We start from the raw sequence: 25,816 nt of genomic DNA on the forward strand, positions 1-25,816 counted from the left end.
GGCATTTTTAATTATATTGTTGTACAATTACTTTTATGCTATGATATGCTCTTTGCATTTCAAAGCAAATCCATATTCAAAATTAAGCAGATGCTTTAAGGCTTTCACCAAGGGCATTTCTCTAAGCTATTTACAGGCAGTTGCAGCTTTGACTGCAGATAAACATTTTTAAACAAGAGGATGAGTTACATTACTCACTTAGCTCAGTGCTGGCTCCCATTTTTGCGTTGAATCAAACCCTGAATGCCACAAGACAAAAGGAAGATAATCAGATTGTTGTTTTGCATTACTTGGCCTACACGGTAATGCCATTCAAATGCATTTAGGAAAATCTTTTTGTTTAGATGTATTACAAATCTGCAAATAAATTAGTGCTTACTTACAAGCTTCATAAATCACTTTCCTCTCCGTATGCCCTTTTTTTTATTTTGCTGTTTAGGATGTAGATAATGTCTATTTTGGAAGGCCCTTGTAGACAAAAGCACTTATGACTTGGACTCAAAAAAAAAAAAAAAAAACAAAACCCAAAAAAACCCCCAGTAACCTGAAAATTTAACTCCTGAGGGCTCCTTTCAGACATGGAATAATGAGTATGAGGGAATGCTTCCAAATCCTCAAATTTTCATGTGGTTTACCAGAAAGCCATAAACTGTCTTGGTCAAAACTGGTCCCAAACTCACTGACAGTCAACTTCTAGAAAGTTCAGAGTGGGCTGAGTTTCAGGCTTTGTTATGAAACCCTGTTTCCAAAAAAGCACAAATGAGAATCCACAGAGCCTTAACTTCATTTTGTATCAGACTGAATTAAAGCAGCTCAGTAATTAAAGACATGGAAGTTGTAATCACTAATGACAAGCATCCACAGAGCAGCTTGGGGGTGGCACTGGTGACAGCCACCTCTCTTCCCCCAGCAGATTAGCCTGGGACAAAAACATGGAGTTTGGTGACCTGGATGCTAATTTCCCCACACATTCCTCAGGGAAAGCTAATGCATTATTTGCATATATGCAAACGCTGGAGGGATTTTTGTGCCCACCATTTCCATCTGCCTGTGGCTCAGCCCTTCTATGCCACCTCAGGCATAAGCAGATATTCCAGAGCACAGTTTTGCAGTTTCTGTTGATGCTTTAAACACAGGCACCTCTCTAATTAGAAGCTTATTAAAGATTATGCATATGTTATTTTTAATCATCTTAAGAAATTTGGCTTCAGCTTTACTTTCCTGGATAGCTCCTCAGTAGTGATACAAGACCCAAAACATGTCCATTGCAGCCATAGTGGCTACTACACAAATTCTGTTGCCTTTGGAAATTTTTGCTATTTCTGAAATACTCTAGAATATTTCAACCATGTGCATTCCACCTGATATATTACTTGGCAGTGGATGAGGTTCCCTGTCACTGTCATACTTTCTGAAAAATCCTTTTGCTAGGATTTTCTCCTGAGAAGCTGACAAGCCTCAGAAAAGAAATGTAAACAATAACTATCTGATGGCTGTGGAATGTGGTCTGGAGGTTGTTTACCTACAGGTGCATCTTTGATTGGTCTCGTGCGAATTGTTTTTACCTAAGGACGAATCACAGCCAGCTGTGTCGGACTCTGTCACGAGTTTTTATTATTCATTCATTTCCTAGCCTTCTGATGAAATCCTTTCTTCTTTTCTTTTAGTATAGCACCTTTTAATATAATATAATATCATATTATAATAAATCAGCCTTCTAAGAAATATGGAGTCAGATTCACCTCTTCCCTCATCCTGGGACCCTCAAACACAGCCACAATTGGTGACTCCAAGTGAGTGGCATTGATGGTTACCAAAGTTTCCTCTTTTTCAGAACTGGAAATGTCAATTGTCTTATCACAGAAGAGCAAACTCCAGATCCACGTTCAGATTGATGATTTTTAAAATTTTTCTTGGACTTTATGTATGTCTCAATTAACTAATTAATTTGCTGCACACCAAGAATTAGATCAAGTCTCTTGAACTGGCATCCAACAGAGGCAACACATGGCTGCACTGGGTGGGTGGCAGTGAGATGTGATGAGTTGGCTGAAGATGATACAGCTGGAGCACCAGCAACTCCTCCTGACATAAACCTTGAGTAGCCATCTGAGGGGGGAAAACATTAAACCAATTTCATCCGATCTGAGGCTAATTCCTCATTGGAAGCTGGAAATTATGTCACTTTCAGAAGATGGATTCTAAGTGTTGTTCCTTGCTTTTTAAGTCTCCTGTTTCTGATGAAAACTAACCAAAAATACCTTCAGGGTTTCCATGGGACTGATTCTAAAGAAAACATCATTTTCATATCCAAGAGATATCCTCAGAATGGATCCCATGAGGTGGCTGTGTTTGCATAGACTCTAAGGCAGTAACAGGAGTTTTAGAAGTCAGACTCTGACAGTCGCAGGAAGAGGAAGGAAAATGTCATTCTGTTCACAGTTTACAAAGCACTACAATTTTTATGGTATTTTAAATTTGTGGTATATCTTTAATGTCAAAACCAGCAGCCTCACACACTGTGCACTAGGTGTTTTATCACCATTTTCGGTCAAATAAACTTTAATTAGGTTGAGGTTTTTTTAAAAGGTACTTGACATTTTCCAGTCTCTAAAGGGGTTTTTGCCTGGAACCCCTCTGCTCCTCTTTTGGAAGGCCCACAAGCCTTCTACTGCTCACCTGTTTAATCCTACAAACTGTAACAAACTATGGGATGGAAAGAGAATTAATATTTATTTGTTCACTCTTAAAATGTCTTAACATCCTCCACTGATTTAAGTTGGAAGCAGGGAGGGCAGGCTGTGAAGTCTTACTTACAGAACCAGCTTTGATATTTTTTTAGAACAATAAGCTTAATTTTTACAAAATAAAATGCTGAATAATGTGACCCCAAAAAATTTTGCTTATCTGTTGACCTGGAAAAAGGATAAAATATAATGTAAACATAAGTATGAAGAGAAAACCACATGAGAAAGAACGGTTTCTTTTGAGCATAGATTCTAATCTATTCTAATAAGAATTTAAGGTATGAGTGGTCTGTAAACTTTATATTTTTGCAATTTAGCAGTGAAAAGCACACATGGGATCACTGATTAAATGATTGTCAGTCTATCCTGAGCTTGTATCTTCTTACAGGCTAGAAGACAGTATCAAACCTTTCAGCTGAATCATATAAAGTCTTTTAGATTCAAGTCAAATTCTGTTGCATTTAATTTCCATTTACAAGGCTGTATATTCTTTGCCAAAATATTCTACATTTGTTAGTTGAAGTTTTTTACCAAGAATTGCTTAAATAATTCTTAAATGTGTCCTGGAACTGTTCCAAAATAGTACGATTTTTAAAGTCTTCACTTGGTTACCACAATCAGCCATTACTGATCATCAACTTTACTCCACAATCTGAATATTTATCTCATTATTAGCATGGAAAATTTGACCTCAGTTCAACTCTAAAAGCTTGCAGAAGGATATGGTTGTGCAAAGCATGAGTTCTTCTACTCAAAGTTCCATTTCTAATTTAGGGAAAAAAAAAATTAAACTTCCACTTCTAAAAGTAAAGTGCAAAATATACAAGTGCTCTAAAAATAATTTTCATTGAAGTCTATGTAAAACTTTTACATATTCCATTTAAATATCTTTTAATCTAGACAAGTTGAGAAATGCTACTTATTTTTTGGACCTTCAGGGCCTTCAGATGAGCCCAAACAGCATTTTTTTTCATTCAAATATTCCTTGGAACAACAGATATGGTAGAACCCAGAGGAACAGTACTTACTCACATAAGGTGTAAAAACCTGCATACTTGTTTTAATTTTTTATGTTTTTTTGGCACATACCCTGTCAGGAGCAGGCAGCCAGACCACACGCTGACTCTCTGGCTGGCTCAAGCATTAGCTATGCTGTTTCATACCACAGGCAACAACCCTGCTTCTGAAAAGCTTTCCATCCACAGAGAAGATGGTCTTGCCATAAAATGTTACAGCTCCTGCTAGAAAATGTAGAGAGGCATATCAATTAAGTATTTTTATATTGTATTTTATATTGGGAATCTTATCTTGTAATATCTGGGTAAAAAATGTTGAAAAGAAGGAGAAAGAAAGAGGAGGGAGGGAGGATCTGTTGCCACATAGGAGGGAAGTCTCATAGCAATTGCTACCATATGAACACTTGAGCCAAAGGAAGAGTTTTCATTTCTGAATATTTTTTACTTAGAAACAACATAAAGCCAACAGAAGCAAGACAGCTCTACATCACTTTGATATGACCTCTATTTTTCAAGATCATTTAGCCTTCTGAAAAGCTATGCCTAGAATTTGCATTGCAGAAAATGCAAATAACTCAAAACCTCAAGGAAACATCTTTTCTGTCTCAAAGAAACATCTGATGAAGCAACTTTAGTTTACTCATGAACTGGCAAACCTAATTAAAGGATCCAGGATGTTATAGTGATGGATTTGGATACTAATACATATCTGAGAAAGAGGCTGGCTTCAAAGTAAACAGAGAAGCTTCTATTCATAAATATTTAACTGAAGCATTGATACAAAAATGAGAAAATCTTCATTCTATTCCCTAAGGAATTTATTTGAAACAAAACAGCTTATTGAAACTAGCAACTTCTAATTCTCACAGATATGGGGAGATTTAATATAAGCATTTGTTTTAAAAAAGCTTCTACAAATTTCCAGTTTAGCAACATAACATGACATCTGAGTCATGGCATCCCAGAGTGGTTCAGGTTGGAAGGTCCCCTATGGACATTTCACTCCAAGTCCCCTGCAATGGTCAGAGACACCAGCTTGCTCAAGGGTGTCCAGTCCTACCCAGAGCTTGGGGCTAACCTTCAGCTCTGCCTCATGGCTGTGCCAGACTTCAAGGTGTCCTTTTCCAGCTGTGTGAGAACTGTCCTCAGAAGGCAGGAGTGCATGGAAGGACCCAGCTCTGTCACTCCGTGCTCGCACAAACACTGCTTCTATCGTTTCAGCTGCAGGTGCAAGTGATAAGTGACCCCTGCAGTGCTCTCAAAAGACCTGTCTCAGGTCCCTTCCACCCTAGATCTCCCAGGCAGACCTCAGCCAGAGGGCAGGTAAACTCATCAGCTGCCCTTTAAGGGGCTGGAGGTCCTGATGGCTCAAGGTAATTACCCCTTCTCCTCAGACACCAGCCTGTCCCTGCGACTGACAGACCTCACTGCCCCACCAGCATCTCCAGAACCAAAATATTCTCTCTTCCCTTGCCTCTGCTGCCTTGTGCTGGTCCTCCATTTTCACAGCCACACTCAATTACAGAAAGAGTGCCTGATCTTCTTTGAACCAACAAAACTTTAATCCAAATGACTGTTGCAGTATTGCATGTCTGTTAGGTCACTAATTACTAAAATGTTATTGGACCAGAAACCTAAAGAGAATCTCACAGCAATTAAATAAAATTTAGAAGCTGGCATTAAATTCACATAATTATTGACAGACTACTAATCTTACCTGTCCAAGAGCCACCTACTGAAATGAGATTAAGGAGAAGAAGATCAGTTGGAGTTCCTATCATCACTAAATCACAAAGTGAGCTGGTACTTTGTGAGTATTTAATGTGCTTGAACATTCAAAGCATCTTCCAGCCATGTCAGTGAGGCCATCTAAGCTTGCTCTCCTTTTAGTCACTACCAGCACAATCATATGATTTCAAAACAGTTTTGAAATCAAATAACAGAGGGTACAAGCCCATGGTCAGGTGTGATCCCATACCAGCAGCTGAGAGAGTCGTCAGGTGGGAGAGTGGAACTCTCTGTACATTCCCACTCAGATCTGATTAACTGAGTCCACCAGGGTACAAAGATGTCTCTGTGCAGAGTGTTCCCATTCCCAGCATGGCCCTGTGAGGCTGCTGTATGAAAAGAGCATCTGCACTGCAGCCCTGCTACTGAAACCTGAGAAAAACCTGGCCATGCTTTAACTTCCATTGAAAGCACAAACTGCTTCTGAACATGTGCATAGCAAAACTATTATTGCTCTGGTTATTGGTAGTTATTTATCAATTACACTCCAGATCTGCAGCAGATTTCAGCAATTACTCTGGTTTTACTCTTTGATTCCATCCACATTTCCTCAGCACGCTGCTACTGCATGCATTATACATGCTGTGTATTCCTCCAGCACGTTCAGTGCTCTACGTAGGAATGATGGATCCAAGAAGCCCTGGAGTCTGCCTCAAAAAAGTTGTGCAATCAAGTTTCCTCATATGATCATTTGATGCATGTTGATGACACTCAGCACCACCAGCTTTCATCTCATCAGCCAACTTGGATCATATCTTGCCTTCAGGAGAGAAGGGCAAAAATCTTTGTAACTCACCACTAAATATAAAGCTACATTATTAAGAAACATAAGTCAAACTCCTTCAGCAGAGCCAGGCAGATTTCCCAGCTCTCTGGCATTTCTCACTAAACGACAAGAAAATCAATCAGATGTGGCTGGACAGGGAAGATCTTCATTAGCTTTTTTGTGTCCCTACTCTGTTCTTCACACAGCAATGAAGATCACAATTACATCAGTTCATTACTTTGACAATGCAAAGGTAATGAAATATTCTTTATAGTAATATTCTCTATTTATGGCATATGCTTCCTCTATATTTTAGATCCTTCTATTTCTTTAGGAAAGGTGAATACAAATACCTCCAGGCTGAAAAAAAAAAACCAATAAAAAAAACCTAAATACAACAGCACCTTTATTCTGCACCTTGTCCAACAGCCTGCAGATGACCTATGGAGAAATCAAGAGTCACCTACCCCATAACTCTGTCCTCTTAAAAATCAACAGAACTTCTGACACTTTGTCTTAAAAAGGAACAAGACTGGTACTTTTCCTCTTGAATATTGTATTTCAGCTGGGTATTGAAAAGAGATGGGAACCCTCAAGGTCTCAGCACTTCTAACACCAAGCCGTCAGCAGCTGTGTGCATGATATTTAAGTTTTCTTTGTCTCGGTGTCCATCATAGAAGGGAATTAATAGTGCTTAATTGTTCATCATGTTGGCATGAGGTAAGAACATGACCATTTTTTGATGTGTTTTTTGAAAATGTAAATTGTCACCTCAATTGTCACCTAAGTATCACAGACCTGACTGAGAAAAACACATGCGAGAAAATGTCTGAAAAGAAGAAATTTTGATTAAATAATGACTGTGGGATTAAATCTGTTATTAAAAAGATAAAACCCATCTATTATCTAGCTTTTGTAGCCAGGGGTACTCTCCATAAATCATAATGAATAAAGTAGTCACATAAAATAATACTGAATGCAGAAGGGTTATCAGTGTCATTTTAGTATTACCTCTCACTATCTTCATTATCTTAGAAACTTTTTATCATCTTTTTCTGTGTCATTTTGAGAAAACACTAAGAATCAGATATTAAGTATTTTCAAGTAAGCCCCTTTACAAAAAAACAGTTATTTTATCACTTTTTTTCCCCTTTTCTTCTGGAAGATTCATCAGCTCAACTCATTACCCCTACCTTTTCATCTACATGAGAGTTGTCCAGAGGCAGTAGGATGAAAAAAAAAACAATATAAAGAGAAAACATTATCACAGAGCAATGTATGCACAAAACACAATTTCTTCCAGCTCTTCCAGGCTGCCTCCTGTTAGATGGGAGGGGATATTATTGACAACTCTGCTGTGCTTCATACCACTTTTAAGTTTCTCCTTTTTTTATAGAATCATGGAATAATTTAAGTTGTTAGGGACCTTTAAAGTTTATCTATTGTGCTTCATACCACTTTTAAGTTTCTCTTTTTTTTTACAGAATCATGGAATAATTTAAGTTGTTAGGGACCTTTAAAGTTTATCTACTCCAACCACCCTGCAGTGAGCAGGGACATCTTCAACCAGACCAGGCTGTTCAGGGCCCTATCCAATCTGACATCCAATGTTTCCAGGAATGGATCTTCTACCACCACTTGGAACAACCTGGCCCAGTGCCTCACCACTGTCATTGTAAAACACATCCTTACATCTAGTTTAAATCTACCCTCTTTAAATTTTAATTACCCCTTTCCTTACCCCAACAGGCCCAGCTAAAAAGTCTGATCCCCTCTTTCTCCTAAGATGAGAAAGAGTTGTCCTTTAAGTGTTGCAAGGCTGCTCTAAGGGTCCTTGGACACTTTTACAACACCTTGGCTCCAGCTTGAAAACTCCCAGCTGCCTCTGCTGCTGATGGCATCTTGCCACTGCCTGGCAGACAGGAACTTTGATGCTTCCACAAATACTTTTGGCATAAAACCATATATTTGGCATCTTCAGCCTTAGGGGTAGAGAAGGATCAATTCCATGGATATTTTCTTGGAAACTAAAATTATCAAAGATAATGAGAAGGAAAAAAAAAAAAAAAAGCTGTTTGTGTGGTATGCAGTGAGTGGATGCTCTGCAGAACTGAGTTCACTAATAAAGCAAATATCTTGGGAGTAATTTCTTATCCATTAAGACAGCTTATAATTGATTAATGATGTATACAGTCTCAACATTTTCCTTTCACTGAACATTTTCATATTACAATGCCCAGAAATATTTCTATAAGTATTTAATGGCAGAAATAGATTTGGTCCATCTTATATCAACTCTCATCTGCTAAGCTTTATTCTGTGTCAAAGGGAATAGTCACTACTGTTCAAGGATATCATCTGTATTAGACAGACAGCCAAGAGAACCTACAGCTTATATCAAAAAACTGCCCTCCAGACTTTACATATTTACAATTTGCATTTATCTTTTTAAGCTTTCAATAAGCAAATTCTCTGAGATATTTCTTTTAAGATGTTTTATTGTTTGTTTACAGTAATTTAGCTACTTTATCAACCACTTACATGATATATTTACTCAGCTACTTCATCTGGAACATGCTTCCTTTTATGTCTCATGATCTACATAGCACTTTCTACAGCAGAATTGTAGCTATTCAATAATTTAAACTTTGACATTATGAGACTGTCAAACATAGTACTATCTGGAGAACTCTTACATTATCACATACTACTCTGTATAACCTATATCTGTTGATATTCCACATTTTAATTTAAGAATTTAAACTATAATTGTTGATTGTGTAAGTGTACATGATCAACCACACAAATCATCATTCAAAGCAGTTGTTAAATAGAAACAAAAATTTGTGTTAAAGTGTAATGTTAGTAGTTTCATTCCTACGCTCTAAATGCAGAAATCATTAAAGACTGATCTTTGGGCTTTCAGATACTTTACTGTCTGCTTTCTCTGCAGTAACAACACAGAAGAAATACTGGAAAGTAATGAGCACATTGCCTCCCTCCTCAAAAATAATTGACCTAAGCAAGAAGGCAGCTTGAGAATTGTTAGTGCTTTAAAAAATACCAAACCATAAAAAATAATTTTTTCCCAAATCCCACTGTATCAGCTGTGGGCATTTTTCCAAAATCTTGCAGTGCACTTTTTCTGCAGTGTGTGCAGCATTCATCAAATAGGAGTACACACTATTTCTTTGATTACAGTTTAAAAATGAAACATAAAAATCTTGAATATCAGTTATTATTTCCTTTTCATTCAATCTCAGTCTTTTTTAGTTCCATTGCATCTATGCCATGCCAGCTTTATTTTGTAAAGCTAGAGTACTCAGAGGGTGACACACACAGAAAATACATGTTTATAATTCTTTCTCAACGTGAGAAATAAGTTCTTCAAAATCCTGCAATGATGATTCTTTTTCTTTATCAAAATTTAGTTCTAAATGGTTTAGATCTGAAGCTATAACAATACATTTCAGGAGGAAAGGGGATATACAGGTTGAAACTTTAAAGCTTTTTCAATTATTATTATTTCATGTAAAAATGCAAACCAGTTTAATTACAGAAATCTTCTTGGGTATAGTGACCCAAATTCTCTGTTGGCCCATCTCTTTTGCAGCATCAAGCAAGTTACTTCAGAAAGCAATTTTATGCACAACATTCATTCTGAACACTGCCTGGGACTATAAATGAATTTCTTTTATGCTGCTCAATCCAGTACAAAAATGACAGAGCTGAGCTGGGAACACAAAGCCTGGTAAGGGAATGAGCCTCTCACTTCCACGTGTCTGGAGCTCAATCCAAATATAACTTGCCTGTATCAGGATTGCTACAGAGAACCTGCAGAATTTCAAGCCAATATGACAAAAAACAACTTAAAAATTACAAAATTGTGACACAACATAATTTTAGTTGTAACTCATGAAATAAATCTCTTTCACAGTATAACCACCAATTCAATGACTTGGTATTTAAGTACTGGATATGGAAAAGCACAGCTGCCCCACCAATAACCACAGGGACAATGATCATCTAAAATTCTTTTTCTTCATACTTTTAAGAGTCCTCAAATTCAAACACTGCTTAGTATTATCATTCTGATAATGTCAGAAATGTTCTTTGAATCTATAAAATATCTTCAAAGATATCTCAAAAAATTTCTTCACAATGCATCAGCTTTTTGATGGGTTTCACCAGTTAAGGTGACATCTCTTGGGATGTAATTGATGCCACCAGGGACTTCTAAATCACTGAGGGGAAAGAGGCATCCAGAGTGTTCGGCAAATGTTTAGAGAGGCATAAATACTATGAAAATAGAAAACCACCAACCTGTGCTTAATTATTTTATGGATTTATTTGCTGAGCATTTGTTTGCCCTCTGCAAATATTTGCATAATCAAGTTTCAGACACATTAATGTTCCCAGAAAACACATTACAGCTGTTGAATTATAAAACTGAGATTTTTCAAACTCCAGACTAAATCTATACAAAAAATATGTACTCTGGATGTCAGCTGAGGTTTTACTGTAGGTAAATGTAGGGAATTCACAGCACAAAAATCATCACTAGGAAAGAGAGCCATGGGTAGTATATACTGGGTCTTTAAACAGACAAATCCGTGGTTGTATTGACTCCCAGCAGCCAGGTAATATGGTGTGAAAAAAATTAGTTGAAAATGTTTCTAGTACGAACACAGTCCTATCACCTCAGAAAGCAAAAATCATCCCAAACCATAGAGATGCTCACATGAGCAAGGTGTGCCATCAACAGATGTGTCTTCTGAGGCCACCAGAGTGGCTCTGAGGGATTAACTTTTCCCCCCCTTCTTTTCCTTCAGTCTTTTTCTGCCATATTCTTTTTTCCTCCTTTCCCCCTAGAATTACTGCTGCCCCAGGCATGGCTGAACAGAGTGAGACAGGGACTGAGCCAGAGCCAGCTCCCTCCAGGCTGCCCAGGGACTGGCAGTCTCTTCTTCTGCCATACTGGTTCACTTGCTTGTGATTCTGCAAGCAAACAACCCAGGAGGACTCACACCCAGAAGAAAACAGAAAACCACAAAGGAAAAGTGAGTGAGAGGCCCCTGCTCTGCCCACCACAGTGCTGAGGTCACCCTGACCTTTGGGGCAGCTGGGGCAGCCTCTGCTAAGCCATGGAAAGCTTCCTTCCACCTCCTAAGAGAAACTGTTAACCTTAAAAGCCAGCTTTAATTCCCTGGGAAAGGCCACCAGAAACAGTTGCAGAACCTCTGCCTGGATGAACAGTTACCACCAGAGGAAACAGAACTCATGATAGTCTACTCCAAACTCCAATTTTACAGTTTTCAGTGCCAGCAATAAGATGTTGTGTCCTGTATGAAAAAAAAAAAATCCACTGAGAAATTATATATGTATAAATTACAGCAAGAATACCTTTAGTCAGTCATTCCAGCACTGCTAGAATGTTTTTTGGGGGTTTGGATTAGCAGGAGAGTTGGGGAAAGGATTCTTATGAGCAGCAGAAACTAATACATCCCACAAGAAAATGCAGAAGCACAGCAATTTCCTTCCAGCATCTTGGAGAAGCAAAGTTAGTTCAGAGAGTGAATAAACATACATACCATTGTGCTGTTCAGTGCCACACACACACACAGGATTTGCTTGTACAGGTAAAATGTGACTGATGGGAAAGCTCAGAAGCTTTAAGGGGTTGATTCCTTTCAGTGTTCAGGAGCTGTGCTGATAATCTCAGAACATGTTCAAACTTATTTATATTGACAACAGGCAAACAGGTTAAGAGGAAAACAAAAAGTCTTCTCCCTCCCCTAGATTTATCCAAAAAGCCAAAGTAAGCCCTAAGCCTTCCTGGTGTGCAGTGGGACCAGGCTCAGTGCAGGTTTCAGGATGCCAGGCTGAGTGCTCACACACAGCCCATGGGGACACCCATGGAGCATGTGCCAGTGCTCCCGTGGTGCCCACGGGACAGGGACAAGGCAAAGGCAGAGCCACTGCAGCCAGAAAGCCATTCCAGAAACTGCCCAAGCCCCAGGAGGCAGCAGGGATGAATGGGCCATCAGGGACAGGCACCACATTTTGTGCCTTCTCCCCTCATCTAACCAGTAAGAAGAAATGCAGGAAAACAGGCAGGTTTTTTGGCTCTGTTATCAGGCACAAGGAATTATAAAAGCTATTTTTTAACATGATGGTCATGTCTGCAGGTCATCTCTGCAGCAAATATGAGCAGCAACGTTTGTGGCATTAATCCCACACTGGCAGACTGATGCAGCTTTCAAGCTGAGTAAGGGTTTAATGCTCTGAAGGGAAGGGAAAAAAAGATTTCTTTTAGATAAATTGCTTAATTGGGAAGTCAGGAACTCTCCTGCCTAAGCAATTGATTTTACAAAAGAAAAAAAGTTTATTTCAAAATGTAAGCTTGCTATTCATCTATAATACCCAGGGAAAAACTAAGCCAAGGGATAGACTCTTGCCTTTACACTCCTGAAACCACAATTTTAAAAACATAAATAAGGCTGACAAACAAGAATTTAAACAAATATTTTTCATTCCTTGACTGTTTTAGTGAAGAGCAAATTCAGAGACACCATTCCAGATCTCTGACAGATCGTTTACCCAGGCGGCAGGGGCTGAGGAAATGGGGTCCCCAGAGGGACACTCAGCCTCACCACTGGCATCAAGAAATCAGCTCCCCTTAAGCTAATGCACTTTGGTGCATTGACTTGCACGATGCTGCAGAGCTTGGGGAAAAGCTCCAGCACCATCCCCTGTCCTGGAGAAACTCCTCCACCTTCTGCAGGAGCACAAACAGAGCATTTACAGCCACAAGTGTGACCATCGGGCACAGGCATCTGCCTCAGATTTCTCCCTCCATCTCCCCAGGAAAAACCTTCACCAGGTCACAGTTTTGTCAGAACTGAAACTTTTGCATCTCACCTATCCACGGGGTGTGAAACTCTCTCCCTACTGCACCTACAGAGGTTCCTCTCTGAGGAACAGCCACAGGAACCTCTGCCAGCCAGGGATGTCCCTGGGCAAAGCCCCACTGGTGAAAAGGACAGTTGGGATGGATCAGGCATGGTGCTCTCCCAGCAGCGGGGGGAACACGATTAGCACCTTAAAGAACAGCCACCTTTGCAAACAAAGTTCATCTTTTTAATGATATAAACATAAAAGCAAGTTTGCTATTAAGCACTAGCATGTTTTTCAAGCTGCAGGAACATAAAACCTAAGTGTTACCCTTTAACATAATAGCATCAATTTTTCTGTGCTTAGCAACTTGCTGCACAACTGCACACTCTTTTTACACAAATAGCTTTAATTTTGATTTCACCACAATTGTGCTAAGGTGAAAATTCTAAAAAATCCTTGTGCAGAAATGTCCCTGAATGACTATACCTGACATGCATTATCTGCAGAAGTAGCTCAGGTTGTACAAGAAGCAAGAGGCTTATTATTGGTAATGAAATATTCATTTTTTAATGAGCTACACCAATTAAAACATTATTAAATAAGCTTAAAACAACTTAAAACTTTTTAAAAATAATTTAACACATGTGTACTGTTATTGACTCCCACAGTGCTAAACCATTACTATGCAGGTAGCCAAATTTAGACAAAGATTACCAAAACACTATCACTGCCTGCTCCCCAAACCTTTTCTTAAAGGGGAAATATTTACATAATTATTATCATAATTATTATCATAACTTTCCCAACAAACTTGTGGTTTTGGCCTTTTTTTGGTTACTTTTCTATGTTACTACACAAAACAGTGGAGTTAATTATAACAAACCCTGTGCATACATTTTTCTTTTTCCCCCTATTGCCTAACTGTTCTGAATATATGCACATATATCTCTTCCAAATATCCACATATATCTATGGGGTTTTTCCCCTGAAGCCTGCAGACACTGTGCTCCCTTGCTTCTGGGGTTCCACAGTGAGATAACTTTGCAAACCTCATCTCTATCACTTCTTAAAAAAAGTGCATTATCTCTGTCTCTCAGTTTCTCTTTAGCGCTCTGACTTTCTGCAACAACTTCTGTGTGACAGGTCAGATCTAGCAACGTAATCTAACCCAACAGCCAATATCCCAAGTGCAGTCTCCTTAGCTAAAGCCAGAACACAACACCCCATTCTGATCTTCCTTGACTTTCCAGCTGCTGTTAGCAGCCAGTCACACTCAGATTCTGTCTCTCTGAAACTCCCTTGTCTCTGCCTCCTCCTGCCAAGCTGCCGCCACTGCCTCAAGGTGTCCTTCAGATATCATCTCTACTTCCTTCTCAACTTTCTGCAGAACTTCCCCAGGGCCTGCCTTCCCCATCCTTTTCCCTTGGTAAGGTCACACACCAGCTCAAAAAACAGCCATGTCCTTCTCTCCAGTTCCACTTGCTTCCTTTTTTAAACTCTGACTTTGGATTATTTTTCTGATGTATCCTCAGGGATGAGGTCAGCAGCTCAAGGCCAGCATCAGTATCACTAAGCTTTAAACATCTTTGGGCATTATCCTGCTTCCCTGGAGGCCCCAGCATCCTCCCTCCCTCTGGCTCTCCTGATGTGGGAATGAGACCCACAGCAGACACTCAGCACCCACCCAGCTTGGGCATTGGAGCTGCCTTTGCCATCAGCACTGAGAAATTAGCATTTTAAAGCATAATTCACTCAAACTATTCACCGGTTAAATTCAAAATGAAATAAATCACACCCTCATCTGCAGCAGTTGCATTAGCTTCACAGCTCAGGACTGGAGAGCCTTTAATTAAGTTGATGACTCTCATTCTAGGTGTTCCTTCCCTCAGGTCCCTTGGGTTGGCATATATTGCTGTGAATCACTCTTGGTTCCATTCACACTGTAAAGAACCTGCCTGTCTCATTCTCTCCCTTTGAAACAAAAAGCCCCCAATGCATTCTGCCACATCAGGTGCCTCATTTTTAAGAGTCAGAGAAGCTGATTTTGCTTTGCTTCTGGCACATGCTGCCAGTAACACTGGGTGTTGTCAGCACGTGAGAAGTCAAAGTCACTGATCCAAAAACCTGTCAAATGATTAACACAGCACAGTCACAAACCTGGATGCTGCATAACTTAACATTTATAATTCAATTTGAGGACCTTAGATAAAAATCTTTAAACAGAAAAGGTCCTAAGCAAATTCAAAATGCTCAGGTCTTAGACTGCATGCCCATCTTACCAGGCTAAGTTTAAGAATTAAATACTGAACCAAATAAGCACAAAATTTTCTTAACACATGGTTAGTAAAACAGTTTTGGATTAAAGAATGAGAAAGATTAAATTCTTCATGATGCGGCATCTGTTAAGAAAAGTGTTATGTAACACTCACAGACCCATAACTTAAGTGGCTTCAAAGAGAACCAAACTTAATGCCATATTCCTTAAAGTAATGATGGGCAGTAGGAAAAATTTTATATTATTACAATCCAGGAAACTACTAAGCAATTATTCATTATAATTTACCACCATGTTCATGTATCTTTGTGTTTATTAGTTTTAAAGTGACTGCCTTCTAAATCCCTATGGTCAGCATTACACTGAAAGCCATGAATTGTATTAAAACACATGGTGGGGGGGCTTGGCTATATATTATATATCTCAAAGCTATACCACAGAATCAGTATATATTCATGCATATAAAAGTGCTTGCACTTTTTGCTCATTGCTTTGAAGTCCTATGAAAAGAGCAGGGAATTAAGAGTGGAAAGTTTTGAAAGCATATAGGAAATTTGTAGGCAAGGAAGTGGCAGCAAACGTGCCCCAGCAGCAAGGTCACAGCAGGCAATGCGACTGAGCTCCCCTGCCAGGAGAGACCCCCACCACTTCCATCTTAGCTGTGGAGTGCTGGGACACACTGGGCCTGAGCACCAGACCTATGGAGACACTGTGCTGCTCCTTATGGCATCAGCTGGGCATTTGATAGCAACCCTTTCCCTTTCTCTCTCTCCTTTAGTTTTTATCTAGTACTGGCTAACTAATCTTGATTTTACCTTTGGCATGGAGCAATTCTTTATTCATAGACTGGAAGGGGAAAATATAAGCATTTCAAATGTTTTTTTTTCCTCTTTCCTGCCCCTTCATATGACAAAGGACTGACTGCTTTTAACAGGAAAAGGTCCCATTTATTCTCTGGTAATACAGATTGGCAAGGAGACTGAAAAAATACAGAAAGGTAATACATGGAAATGGGAAGATTTAAAAGTTGTGATTTGTTCTTCAAATTTCCCCCTAGAGATCTTCAGCTTGTCTCCACACATAGGTATCATGCACTAGTTTTGGTCTACAAAATACAAATAAATCACACCAGCAACTCCACTCAACAAACATGCATTCAGGCCACAACACTTAAGGTATTTCTATCATGCTCCAAGAAAGTCTCTCTGATGAGTGCTATGACCCATAATTTTTGGAGTCCCGTAACAGGTCACTATACACCTCCAGACAGAGCCTCAAGAACTGAATAAACACAGGAGTGTTGTACATTTGCTCAGTGCTTTGGAAAATAGAAATATTTACTTTGTTCTGAGAGTGCATTTTGAGCTGGACATATGCTGAAGGTGACAGTGAGCTATGTCCCCATGGCCAGGCTGCCTCCTGCCACCACCACACTGCACTTCCCCAGAGCTGCAGCTCCTCACACAGCAACACAAACACGTTGTCACATGGCACATCACTGCTCAAATTCCACATTGCCTTAAACAAAATACCATGCAAACCTATTCCATTTAAATGTACCACTTGTTTTTGTTGTTTTTTTTGCATTAATAATGCTGCTATAGACTGTTCCTACCAATGACATATCCCTGTATCACTTGTGCCCTTCGTTGTGTATCCTGGCTAGTTCATAACTGAACACTCACTGAGATTATCTGTTAAGTGACTTGCTTTTGATGTAATGGATTTCAGAAACGCTGCTCTTATTTTAAGGGATTTATTTCCTAAGCAGCTGGTAGATTGTAGTGGTTCTTCTACCTGCACAAGGCCTGGTGAGTGCACATCCTGTGGGCATTCAAAGATCCAACTACCTGAAGTTTCAACCCAAAAAGTGTGACCAAGCAGCCCTTATGATCAAGAACAGATACAGATGAATCTCTCTCTCTCTCTCTCTCTCTCTCTTTCTGTAGGAGGAGATGCAGGAACAGCTACAGATGAATCTCTCTCTCTCTCTTTCTGTAGGAGGAGATGCATTTGCAGTTTGCAGGAGTGGGCAGATGTTTTCCTGCTAAGGCACAGGTTTGGTTCAAAAAGAAATTAGTTGCTCTAAACACATAGAAGTCCAAAGGGAACACTACAAACCCCCTTAAAGTCTTTGCTCCTCAACCTAATTGTAAATAAGAAAACTATTAGTACACCACTACCCATCAATTAGCAGGTGCTACAACACTACTACAATAAACCTGAAATGTAAAAATTGCTGATACAGTCCCTGGACACTAATGAAACTTGCTGCAGAATTTTTGCTAAGGACATATCTGCACTTTCCTTTTATAGTTTACAATCTAAGAGCTAATGAATAAATAAAAGTGAAAGGAAGGCAGGAAAGAAAGAAGAGTAAAAGGTTATAACATACATATTATATTACACAGTAATTATGTGCTTCTGAAATGCCAATTAGTAACTCGTTCCATGATCCAGCTCGCAGTCAGATCAATATGAGGTTGATGACAGCAGAGAGTCATGATCTGGTAAAGAATATTTTATTATTAAAGAATGTAAAAAGCCACAGAAATATTAGCTTAGCTCCACTTTTTTTTTCTTTTTTAATAAGAGCAAATTGTAATCACGACTATGTTAAGAGCAAGACATAAACTTTTCTATTCCACAGTCCCTGGTAAATTTCACACAGATATTTGGTTTGTTTTCCTAGATAGCCTAAATAGGATAACTATTATTTTCTATTTCCCAGGTTGTAGAGGTTTTTTTCTTTCTTTTCTCTGAGCAAGGCAAACAATGTTTTAACAGAATTTTTCTCTGTCAGAGGAAAAAGAATGTTGAAAAATTATTTGGCCATCAGCCCAACATGGAAGTGCACAAAACTCAGTGATTCTCCTGGAAGAGCTAATTTGCTTGCTGTGTTGACAAGATGAGCCAAAACTGTGAAGAATAAAACTAATTTCATAGCCGGGGGGGGATCCTGGAGTCAAGCACGTAATGATACAGAAATGAGGCAGGTATTTGGCATTCCCAGCGAGACCCTAAAAGTTTTTGTTACACATCTCAGAGTGAAAGATCATTGCTCACAGTAGCGTCAGCAAGGTGGTGAGGTTTGCAATCACCTCAAAACAAGCTATAAAAAGTCTTAGAGGTAAAAGGCTTTTCTAGGAGATTTGGCATTTTATCCAAGGGGTTTGGTATCTTTCGGCTTTTTTCCTTGCTCAGTATTCATTTTCCTCTGCCAGTTTGTTTCTCTGTCACCAAACTTACTTTGGATGCAGTGCAGTCAGTTCATGGATGCAAAAGGTTGTACCCATCCCTCAACCAAGAAGGATGTGAGAAAGGGCCAGGGGTGTCCCTCAATGCAGGCACCAGCCCTCCTGCAGCCCCAGGTGACTCAGAGAGGGAACTGGCATGGATGAAGTTTGCAGGATTCCATTTTTTGGACAAGTGGATGATTCTGCTTCTTGTTCTGTGAATCCCGAAGTTATGCTACAAAGCAGAGAGTGGCTGATCCAAAAACCACTGAGAAGTAACATTACATTGATATTAACACACAGGAGCTGAGATACCAGAGCTTTGTGTGCTGGGGAGAAGCATAAGAGGAATAAAATAAGGGCTTTTAGGGAACTCATTCCAATAAGTGTGAAGTTTTCCTGTAACCTTTCTTCTTGAATCTTCATAACTGCTGGAACTAACAGTTTCTTGGGAAGTCATACTTAAAATGCAATTTATATTTGTCTGGTCACTAATGAAGTGTTTTTCAAGTAATTTCCAATACAAGGTCCTCATTACCATAGGGAAGTTACTGCTCCTCTATAGTCGTAAATACTTTCTCATGGAGTATCCATTGGCTCAGCATTGAAGCACTTAGAACTACTTATAGAGCACATTTCACACCTGACACATAGAATTAAGAGCAGAAAAATGAGACAGTTTTCTAATGGCATCAGTATTACTGTGTTGGTTGTAAAATGGACACATGTCTAGAAGGCTCTGATTCATGTTCTCTCTTTTTGAAGACTATTGACTCCTCTGGTTCTTTTTCTTTCTTTTTTTTTTTTTTAATGGCATATTGATATTGGTGGTTGCTGTTGTTTTGGCTTAGAAGTCCAGTCAAATGAATTTAATAAATGTTTCTGGCAGTGAAAAATTAGCATTGGCTGTTCCAAACATAACAAGGGAATATTTTCCAGAGCAAGTCCCACACTGCTCTCTGTTCTGTAGTACTTTCAGAGATAGACCTAGAGAGGATGAAACAGTTTTAAGCAATTTAAGATTATATTTGCTGACTCTTTGAAGTAGGTCAGGGAAATTGTAATTCATCATTTCCCATGACCTTGCCCATTTGGGCATAAACTAAGGGGCTGTTCTGAGGTGTGATGGACACAGTTACACCTTACACAACTGGTTATTAAAGCCGCAGGTAACCCCCCTCCCCGTCCCTGAGCCTGCAGACATTCTGCATTACTGATCGTACACTGCACAGCCTAATGCAGCCTATATAAAAACGACAGTGCTAATCGAAGATTTATACCTTTAATCCCCTCCTGCCTCAGCTCTAACTCATGGTTTTTATTCCCAGCACTAACGGGATAAAGCCCAACTGAGAATTTCCTAACATGATGTGAAGTTCAGCTGCTCCTTCTGAGAAGAAAAACAAACCCCAGACCCCTCAACTTCGCAGCACAAGGACTGAAGCCCCAGCAGGTTTCCTCACCCCACACAAACCCGAGCACAGCCTGGCACCCACAGAAAGGCACTGAAGTGAAATCTTCTGGCTTTCACATCATTTTCTGAAACAAAATAGCTGGTGTAAAATTTCTAGATGTTGTTTTTTCAGGACTAAGAGTCACTAATCAAATATTGTCACTGCGTTTTTATTTTATTTCAGGGAAAAAACCCCACTTATTTCTGCAGAGGTACTTCCTACTGAATACCAATCTGGTTAGGGATTTCATTCTATCACTCCAGAGTGCAGCAACTCGGCTAGAAAGTAGTTTTCAATCAATGCAAAGGCGGGATGGTGTCAGAGGTTGGGCAAGAAGGCAGTCGAGGACAGAGCCCGCTATTCCCTCGGCTCTTTCCCCAGCAGCATCACCCCCACTGCCCGGCCAAAGCCCCCACCCAACTCTCCCGCACGCCAGGACACCGCCACCAGCAGCAAGCACACCGTCCCGTTCCGAGCACACACCACCAGAACCCCGTCTCGCAGGTCAATTTCACACCGCCCGCCCGGAGCAGAGCCTTTGCCGTGCGGGCACTGCGGAGCAGCGCTCGGGGAGGCACCGGCAGCTCCGTGTCGAGCTCCGCCTGCTCGGGGGAACTTCGGGCAGGGCTGGCTCGGAAGGTGCCGCTGCCCGGGACGCGCCGCGCCCGGCGGGACCCGCGGCCGGAGCCGTCCCTCGCTCTCCCCGGGCTCCGCCGAACTTCCCCGCAGCGAGAGGACGCGGGGCGGCCCCGCCGCCGCCCGCCCTACCTTGACGGCCCGGGACGAGTGGCAGTGGACGTGGTGGGACACGGTGGCCGTCTGGTTCATGTTGCCGGCGGCGCCGGGCGGGCACGGGGCGCCCGCGGCTCCCTCCCGGCGCCTCCGAGCGGCCGGGGGACTCCGGCTGCGGCTCCGGCTGCGCTGCTCCGCGCCCCGGCCCGCCCGCCGGACCGGCTCCGGACCGGGACCCGGCCGAGCCGTGCCGCCGGGGCTGGAGAGATGAGCGAGGTCAGCCCCGCTCTGTGAAAGCGTGCCCGCAGTGCTCTCAGCCGAGACCAGTGAGACTGCAGCAGAAAGTTTATGCTGGCTGCTCTTTCCTTCGTGTTCCGCTGTTTTGTTCTTTTTTTCCTTTGTACCTTCCCCGTTCCCTCCTGCCGCCTCTTCCCTGGGTTCCAAACGCCTCCAGCCCACTGCGGTACGGGGGTACGGGCGTGCTTATGTAACACAGGTACGGGCGACAGGCACCAGCCTCCCGGCCCCGCACGGCATCCCGAAACCACCGCGCTTTGCTCGGTACCGCAACAGCTCCACGCTTCTCCGCGGAGCAGAGGAAATGCTTCTCTAATTAGACTTTCACCCAAATAACTTTCAGGGGGTTTTGGTTGTGGTACAAGCTAAGAATCTGTACCCTCCAGACTCCTGAGCAGACCTTGCCAGAAACACACAGATTCTCTTTCTGCGGGTCCAACCCAGAGCTGGCGCCAAAGCCAGGATTTGGGGATGGAAGTTGGTAAGCTCTGTGAGCAGATTGTGACACCGCAGGCTGATAGTGAACAAGCAATATTTTGTGTATGCATAACATCCTTTAACAACTCTTACTTTAGAGAAACCTCCCAGTAAAACAAGACACAGTGTGCCACACACCAAGGCATTCCTGGGGTGTCTCTGAGGGGTGCACAAAACTGCAGCCAGGGCAGGTAGAGTTGGTTCAAGAGGAAACAAAGAACAAGGACAGACTACAGCCAGAAGCCATGGCACAAGTCTCCTAAAGAAACTGCTGATTTGGAACCTCTCACTGCATGAGACTCCAGCTTCAGGCATCTCTGAAGCATCTGTTCTTTCAAGAGGGAGGCTGTTGAGCAGTATTTGCTACCGTATCAAAAGTTATGCTCCTGTGCTTTTCTACTTTAAGGTCCATCCCACTCTGCAAAGAAGTCTGAGAGCTTGCTGTGGTCACAGCCCAACACATCCTCACAGAGGCCTAAGGGGACCCTCATCCATGCTTGTAAATCTCATCATGACTTCAGACATCTGCCAGAGCTCTTTTAAATGGGGCTCATTCTCAGAAGATTTTAATTTCCTGAAAGCAAAGCTGTTTTAAATCATCTTTCACACAGTATTCCAAAGTCAAATTTCATTTTGCACACCTTAACTCGGACACAAAGGCAGGTGCTGCTGGAGATGGAGCTGGTGAGGAAAAGACTGATCAGCTCAGTCTGCAGAATCTGCTGAGGCAGCTCTGGGTACAAACAACCCCTCCAGAGAAGGGAGAGCAATAGTGTTTCTTCCAGCAATACTGAGAAAAATGTCATTGCCAAAGGAAGCCAAATGCAAAGCAAAGGCACAGTAAGAGGGTCCCTCCTGGCCCAGACTTGATGCTCTCCAGGCACCACAAGTGAGGCATCCAGGCTGGCCTCTAGCCTGCAGGACTGCTCACATTAGCCTCCTTCACCTTAGCAGATTTATTGGATTTTGAGCAATAAAAACCACATTTAGAAAGCATATCAGGGGCTCAGCAGTGCTCTTTCACCTCTCTCTATCATATGCAGACAGGAATGAAACTTAATGGATATAGATGGGGAAAAAACCACCCTCACATAAAAATGAGACATGATTCAACTCAAAGGTGAGTGTTGAGGAGGAAGGAACAAGTAAATGGTTTGGGTAATGGGCTAACAGGCTAACTTTCACCATACTCTGTCCAAACATTTGTCCTGAAAAGAAAATGATGACTTCAAGTTATTGACACCAGGAGCTCAAACAAGCAGAAGTAGCCTGGAAGATTCAAATACATTCTTCTTCATCTTGAAATATACTCGTGTTTAACAAATCTCACATTGGGAACTACTTTAAGACAAAAAAAAAATGAACTCATGACAATTTTAGTTGGACTAAATATCTGTGGGTTTTTTTAAGCTCCTATGAAAACTTTGTGTAAAGTTTTCATGCTTGATTTTATGCTTCACAGTGGCTGACCTTCCATGCAAGCCCCAAACCCAGCTTTAAGCTAACAGAAAAATCTCTTCCTTATAATAACAAAGGAAAGGCAACTTGGGTTAAAAAGTTGCCAAGGACAGAGATAAGATCAATAATTTGCTGGCATTGTTTTAAATGAACTTCTACAAATTTTGAGATATCTATTCCTAGACAGTACAGTTTGCTGATTAACCTCCTGCTCTCACAAGGTGGGACCTAATTAGAGGATGAACCTAACAAGGACTGGAGCTGTAAAATCTCTGTAAGTGTGTGGTTTGTCATTATAAAATATCCCAGAAACAAGGCAGATCAATAGAGGGGGATTCCACAAAATGCCTGCTGAAATCCTCCCAAGCACCACTCTGCTACTTGCTTTTCCAGTCATTCCCTGCCATCCCTCCTGTTCCTGATGTGGCTGTTAATCCTCCATAGGTGTAATCTTCTTTGAGAACTGGCTGCTTAGCAAAATACAGTTCACTCTGGGTGCTGACTGCTAATGCAGGCATCCATGTTACCCCTGCAAGGAGGTTCTCCAATGTTTTTGTGTCTTTAGGGTGCAATTAAAAACTGAGCACTTACCAAAATACGCTGGAGAATAGGGAGCAGATGCAATAGAGCAGGTGGCACTTACCCATGCTGGAGCAGCCCCTCAGTGCACTGAACAACCTCCCTCCTGAAGTATCTAAAATGAGTAAGAAATCAACATGATCAGTCATGAAAATTGATTAAGCTATCCAGAAAGTCTGAGAGAAAAGAAAATCCCTGTTTATGACAGAAGAGCCTGCCTATCCCACTGTCCAAGTGCAGCAAGTGGCTGTGGGCAGCAGAACTGCTGCTGGAGGCAGCATTTCCCAGAGGCTCCTGATCACTATTCAAGTCCTGCAGTAACCTGCTCTTAGAAACACTCCCAATACAGTTCCCCAGCCACACATTTTCCTGCCTCCTATTTTCTGTGCCTTATGTTCTAAAAAAATCCCCACCACCCTTTCTCCATTTTTTTTGTCACATTATATGAATTGTATAATCACCATCCTGAGAAATAAAAAATTAAAGTGTATATTGGTAATTATAGATACGTCATGGCAACATGTTTTTCTATAGCTGCAGAAAAATATTTGCTCTTTTCTTTTTTAGACAAGTACATAAAATTTAGTCTTACTGCTGCTCCACATACCAAGGGCCTAATTCTCTACCCGCACATGTTGGCAGCTATTGACACAAGTGAACTCAATTTCTAATTCACACCAGTTCATAATCAGATTACAGACTTCCCTGTTTATGGATGAAGAAGTTTTAATACCACAAGGGAGGCTGACTTGGGATCGCTGTGAGGCTGCCAGCTCCCTCAGAATAATTACCCACCAGGAGCCATGCTGTGTGCCAGTGCCGGCCTTGTGTGAAACAGAACAGGGCAGAGCCTGCCTCCACTCAGCTGCCCAAAAATCCTCTACCCCAAGCAGCTCTCAAGGCGAAGGCCAGCAGCTATCATGCACTGCTGCTCATGGCCAGCAAGCTCACACATGGCTCAAGGTATCCCAGGAAAAGCTGGCCCAGGAGGATGGCCCTGTGGCCATGCACATACACACACGTGTTCACTTGTGCACAATCCCTCGTGCCCTGCAGCCTTCAGTCTGGCTGCAGCTGTTGGAGGCAATGTGAAGGAAAATTCCCTCAAGTAAAGCACAACTTCAGGCAGACTCAATAAATCAGTGGGATGCCAGGTTTGAGCCTGGCTGCAGTGCCAGGAGCTGTTGCTGCTGTGTTAACCCACAATGTTTGGCTGCTGCAGGGAAGGGACACCTCTCCCACTGGGAAAGCCTCGTGTTATCCCTGGCAGGTGTTATTTTAACTGTATGTATGCCCACTCCTTTCAGCACTCCAGAGTTCCCTCACAGCTTACTGTCTTGAGGTTTTGCAGGATGATTTCTAACCAGCTCAATGTGGTTCAGTAATTGAAATTTTGGACAATAGGAGAATCCACTCCATTGCTGAAAGACATGCTTATAGTCCAGTCCAATATATGGAATTGATCAAGAAGCAAATATAGATGTTCCTCATTTATGCTAGCTATTATTCACTGAAGTATAAAGGTACATTAGTTATGATTACTTTCTGTTCTTATTCACTACATTTATTTCAATAGAAAATATTTAGATTAAGTATTTGCAACTCTTTTTAGAAACAAAAGGTGTACTAAAAATCTCTGGTGCACAAAGGAACCATTGGTGCACAATGATTCCTTCACTTAATTTTCTGTAAGGGTGAATGGTATTGAATTATAGTTGGAAGATGAAAAAAAAAATCTTTCCTGTTACAATAATAATTAATTATTTCTACTCGATTTTGCCTGCAAATGGGAGATATCATGAAAATAGATCCAGTAATATCTACATATCATTGATTCAGTGCAGGGAGTATGTTGTGAGAAGAGATGGAAAAAACAGGAAAAAACAGCCTGCACACAACTGCCTTGTTACCAGGGAAGAGAAGCAAGTAGTTTTCGAGATCGAAAACTGCAAGCAGAGGCAAGAGAAAATGGTCTTTGCCTGAACGAACAGAATGTGTCACCCACAAAACCTGCACAGACAGGAGATGGTTTTATGAGCAGCACTTCTCAGAGCATCTCTTAGCAGATCCCTGTGGGCTGCAGAATTAATTCTG

At 41.2% G+C, this 25,816-nt stretch overlaps 1 protein-coding gene across 1 annotated transcript in view; it reads right to left on the minus strand.

The window, feature by feature from the left end:
- DPP10 (dipeptidyl peptidase like 10) overlaps nucleotides 1-21,064 on the minus strand; it is a 434,833-nt gene extending 413,769 nt beyond the window's left edge. Inside the window, exon 1 of the mRNA XM_039700409.1 lies at nucleotides 20,948-21,064. Coding sequence (XP_039556343.1) covers nucleotides 20,948-21,007 — 60 coding nt within the window. The 5' untranslated portion in view covers nucleotides 21,008-21,064. The remainder of the gene's footprint in view (nucleotides 1-20,947) is intronic.
- Nucleotides 21,065-25,816: the final 4,752 nt, after the last annotated feature.

The sequence above is a fragment of the Passer montanus genome, unplaced genomic scaffold (assembly GCF_014805655.1).
Source record: "Passer montanus isolate IOZ18808 unplaced genomic scaffold, ASM1480565v1 scaffold1, whole genome shotgun sequence".
NCBI lineage: Eukaryota > Metazoa > Chordata > Aves > Passeriformes > Passeridae > Passer > Passer montanus.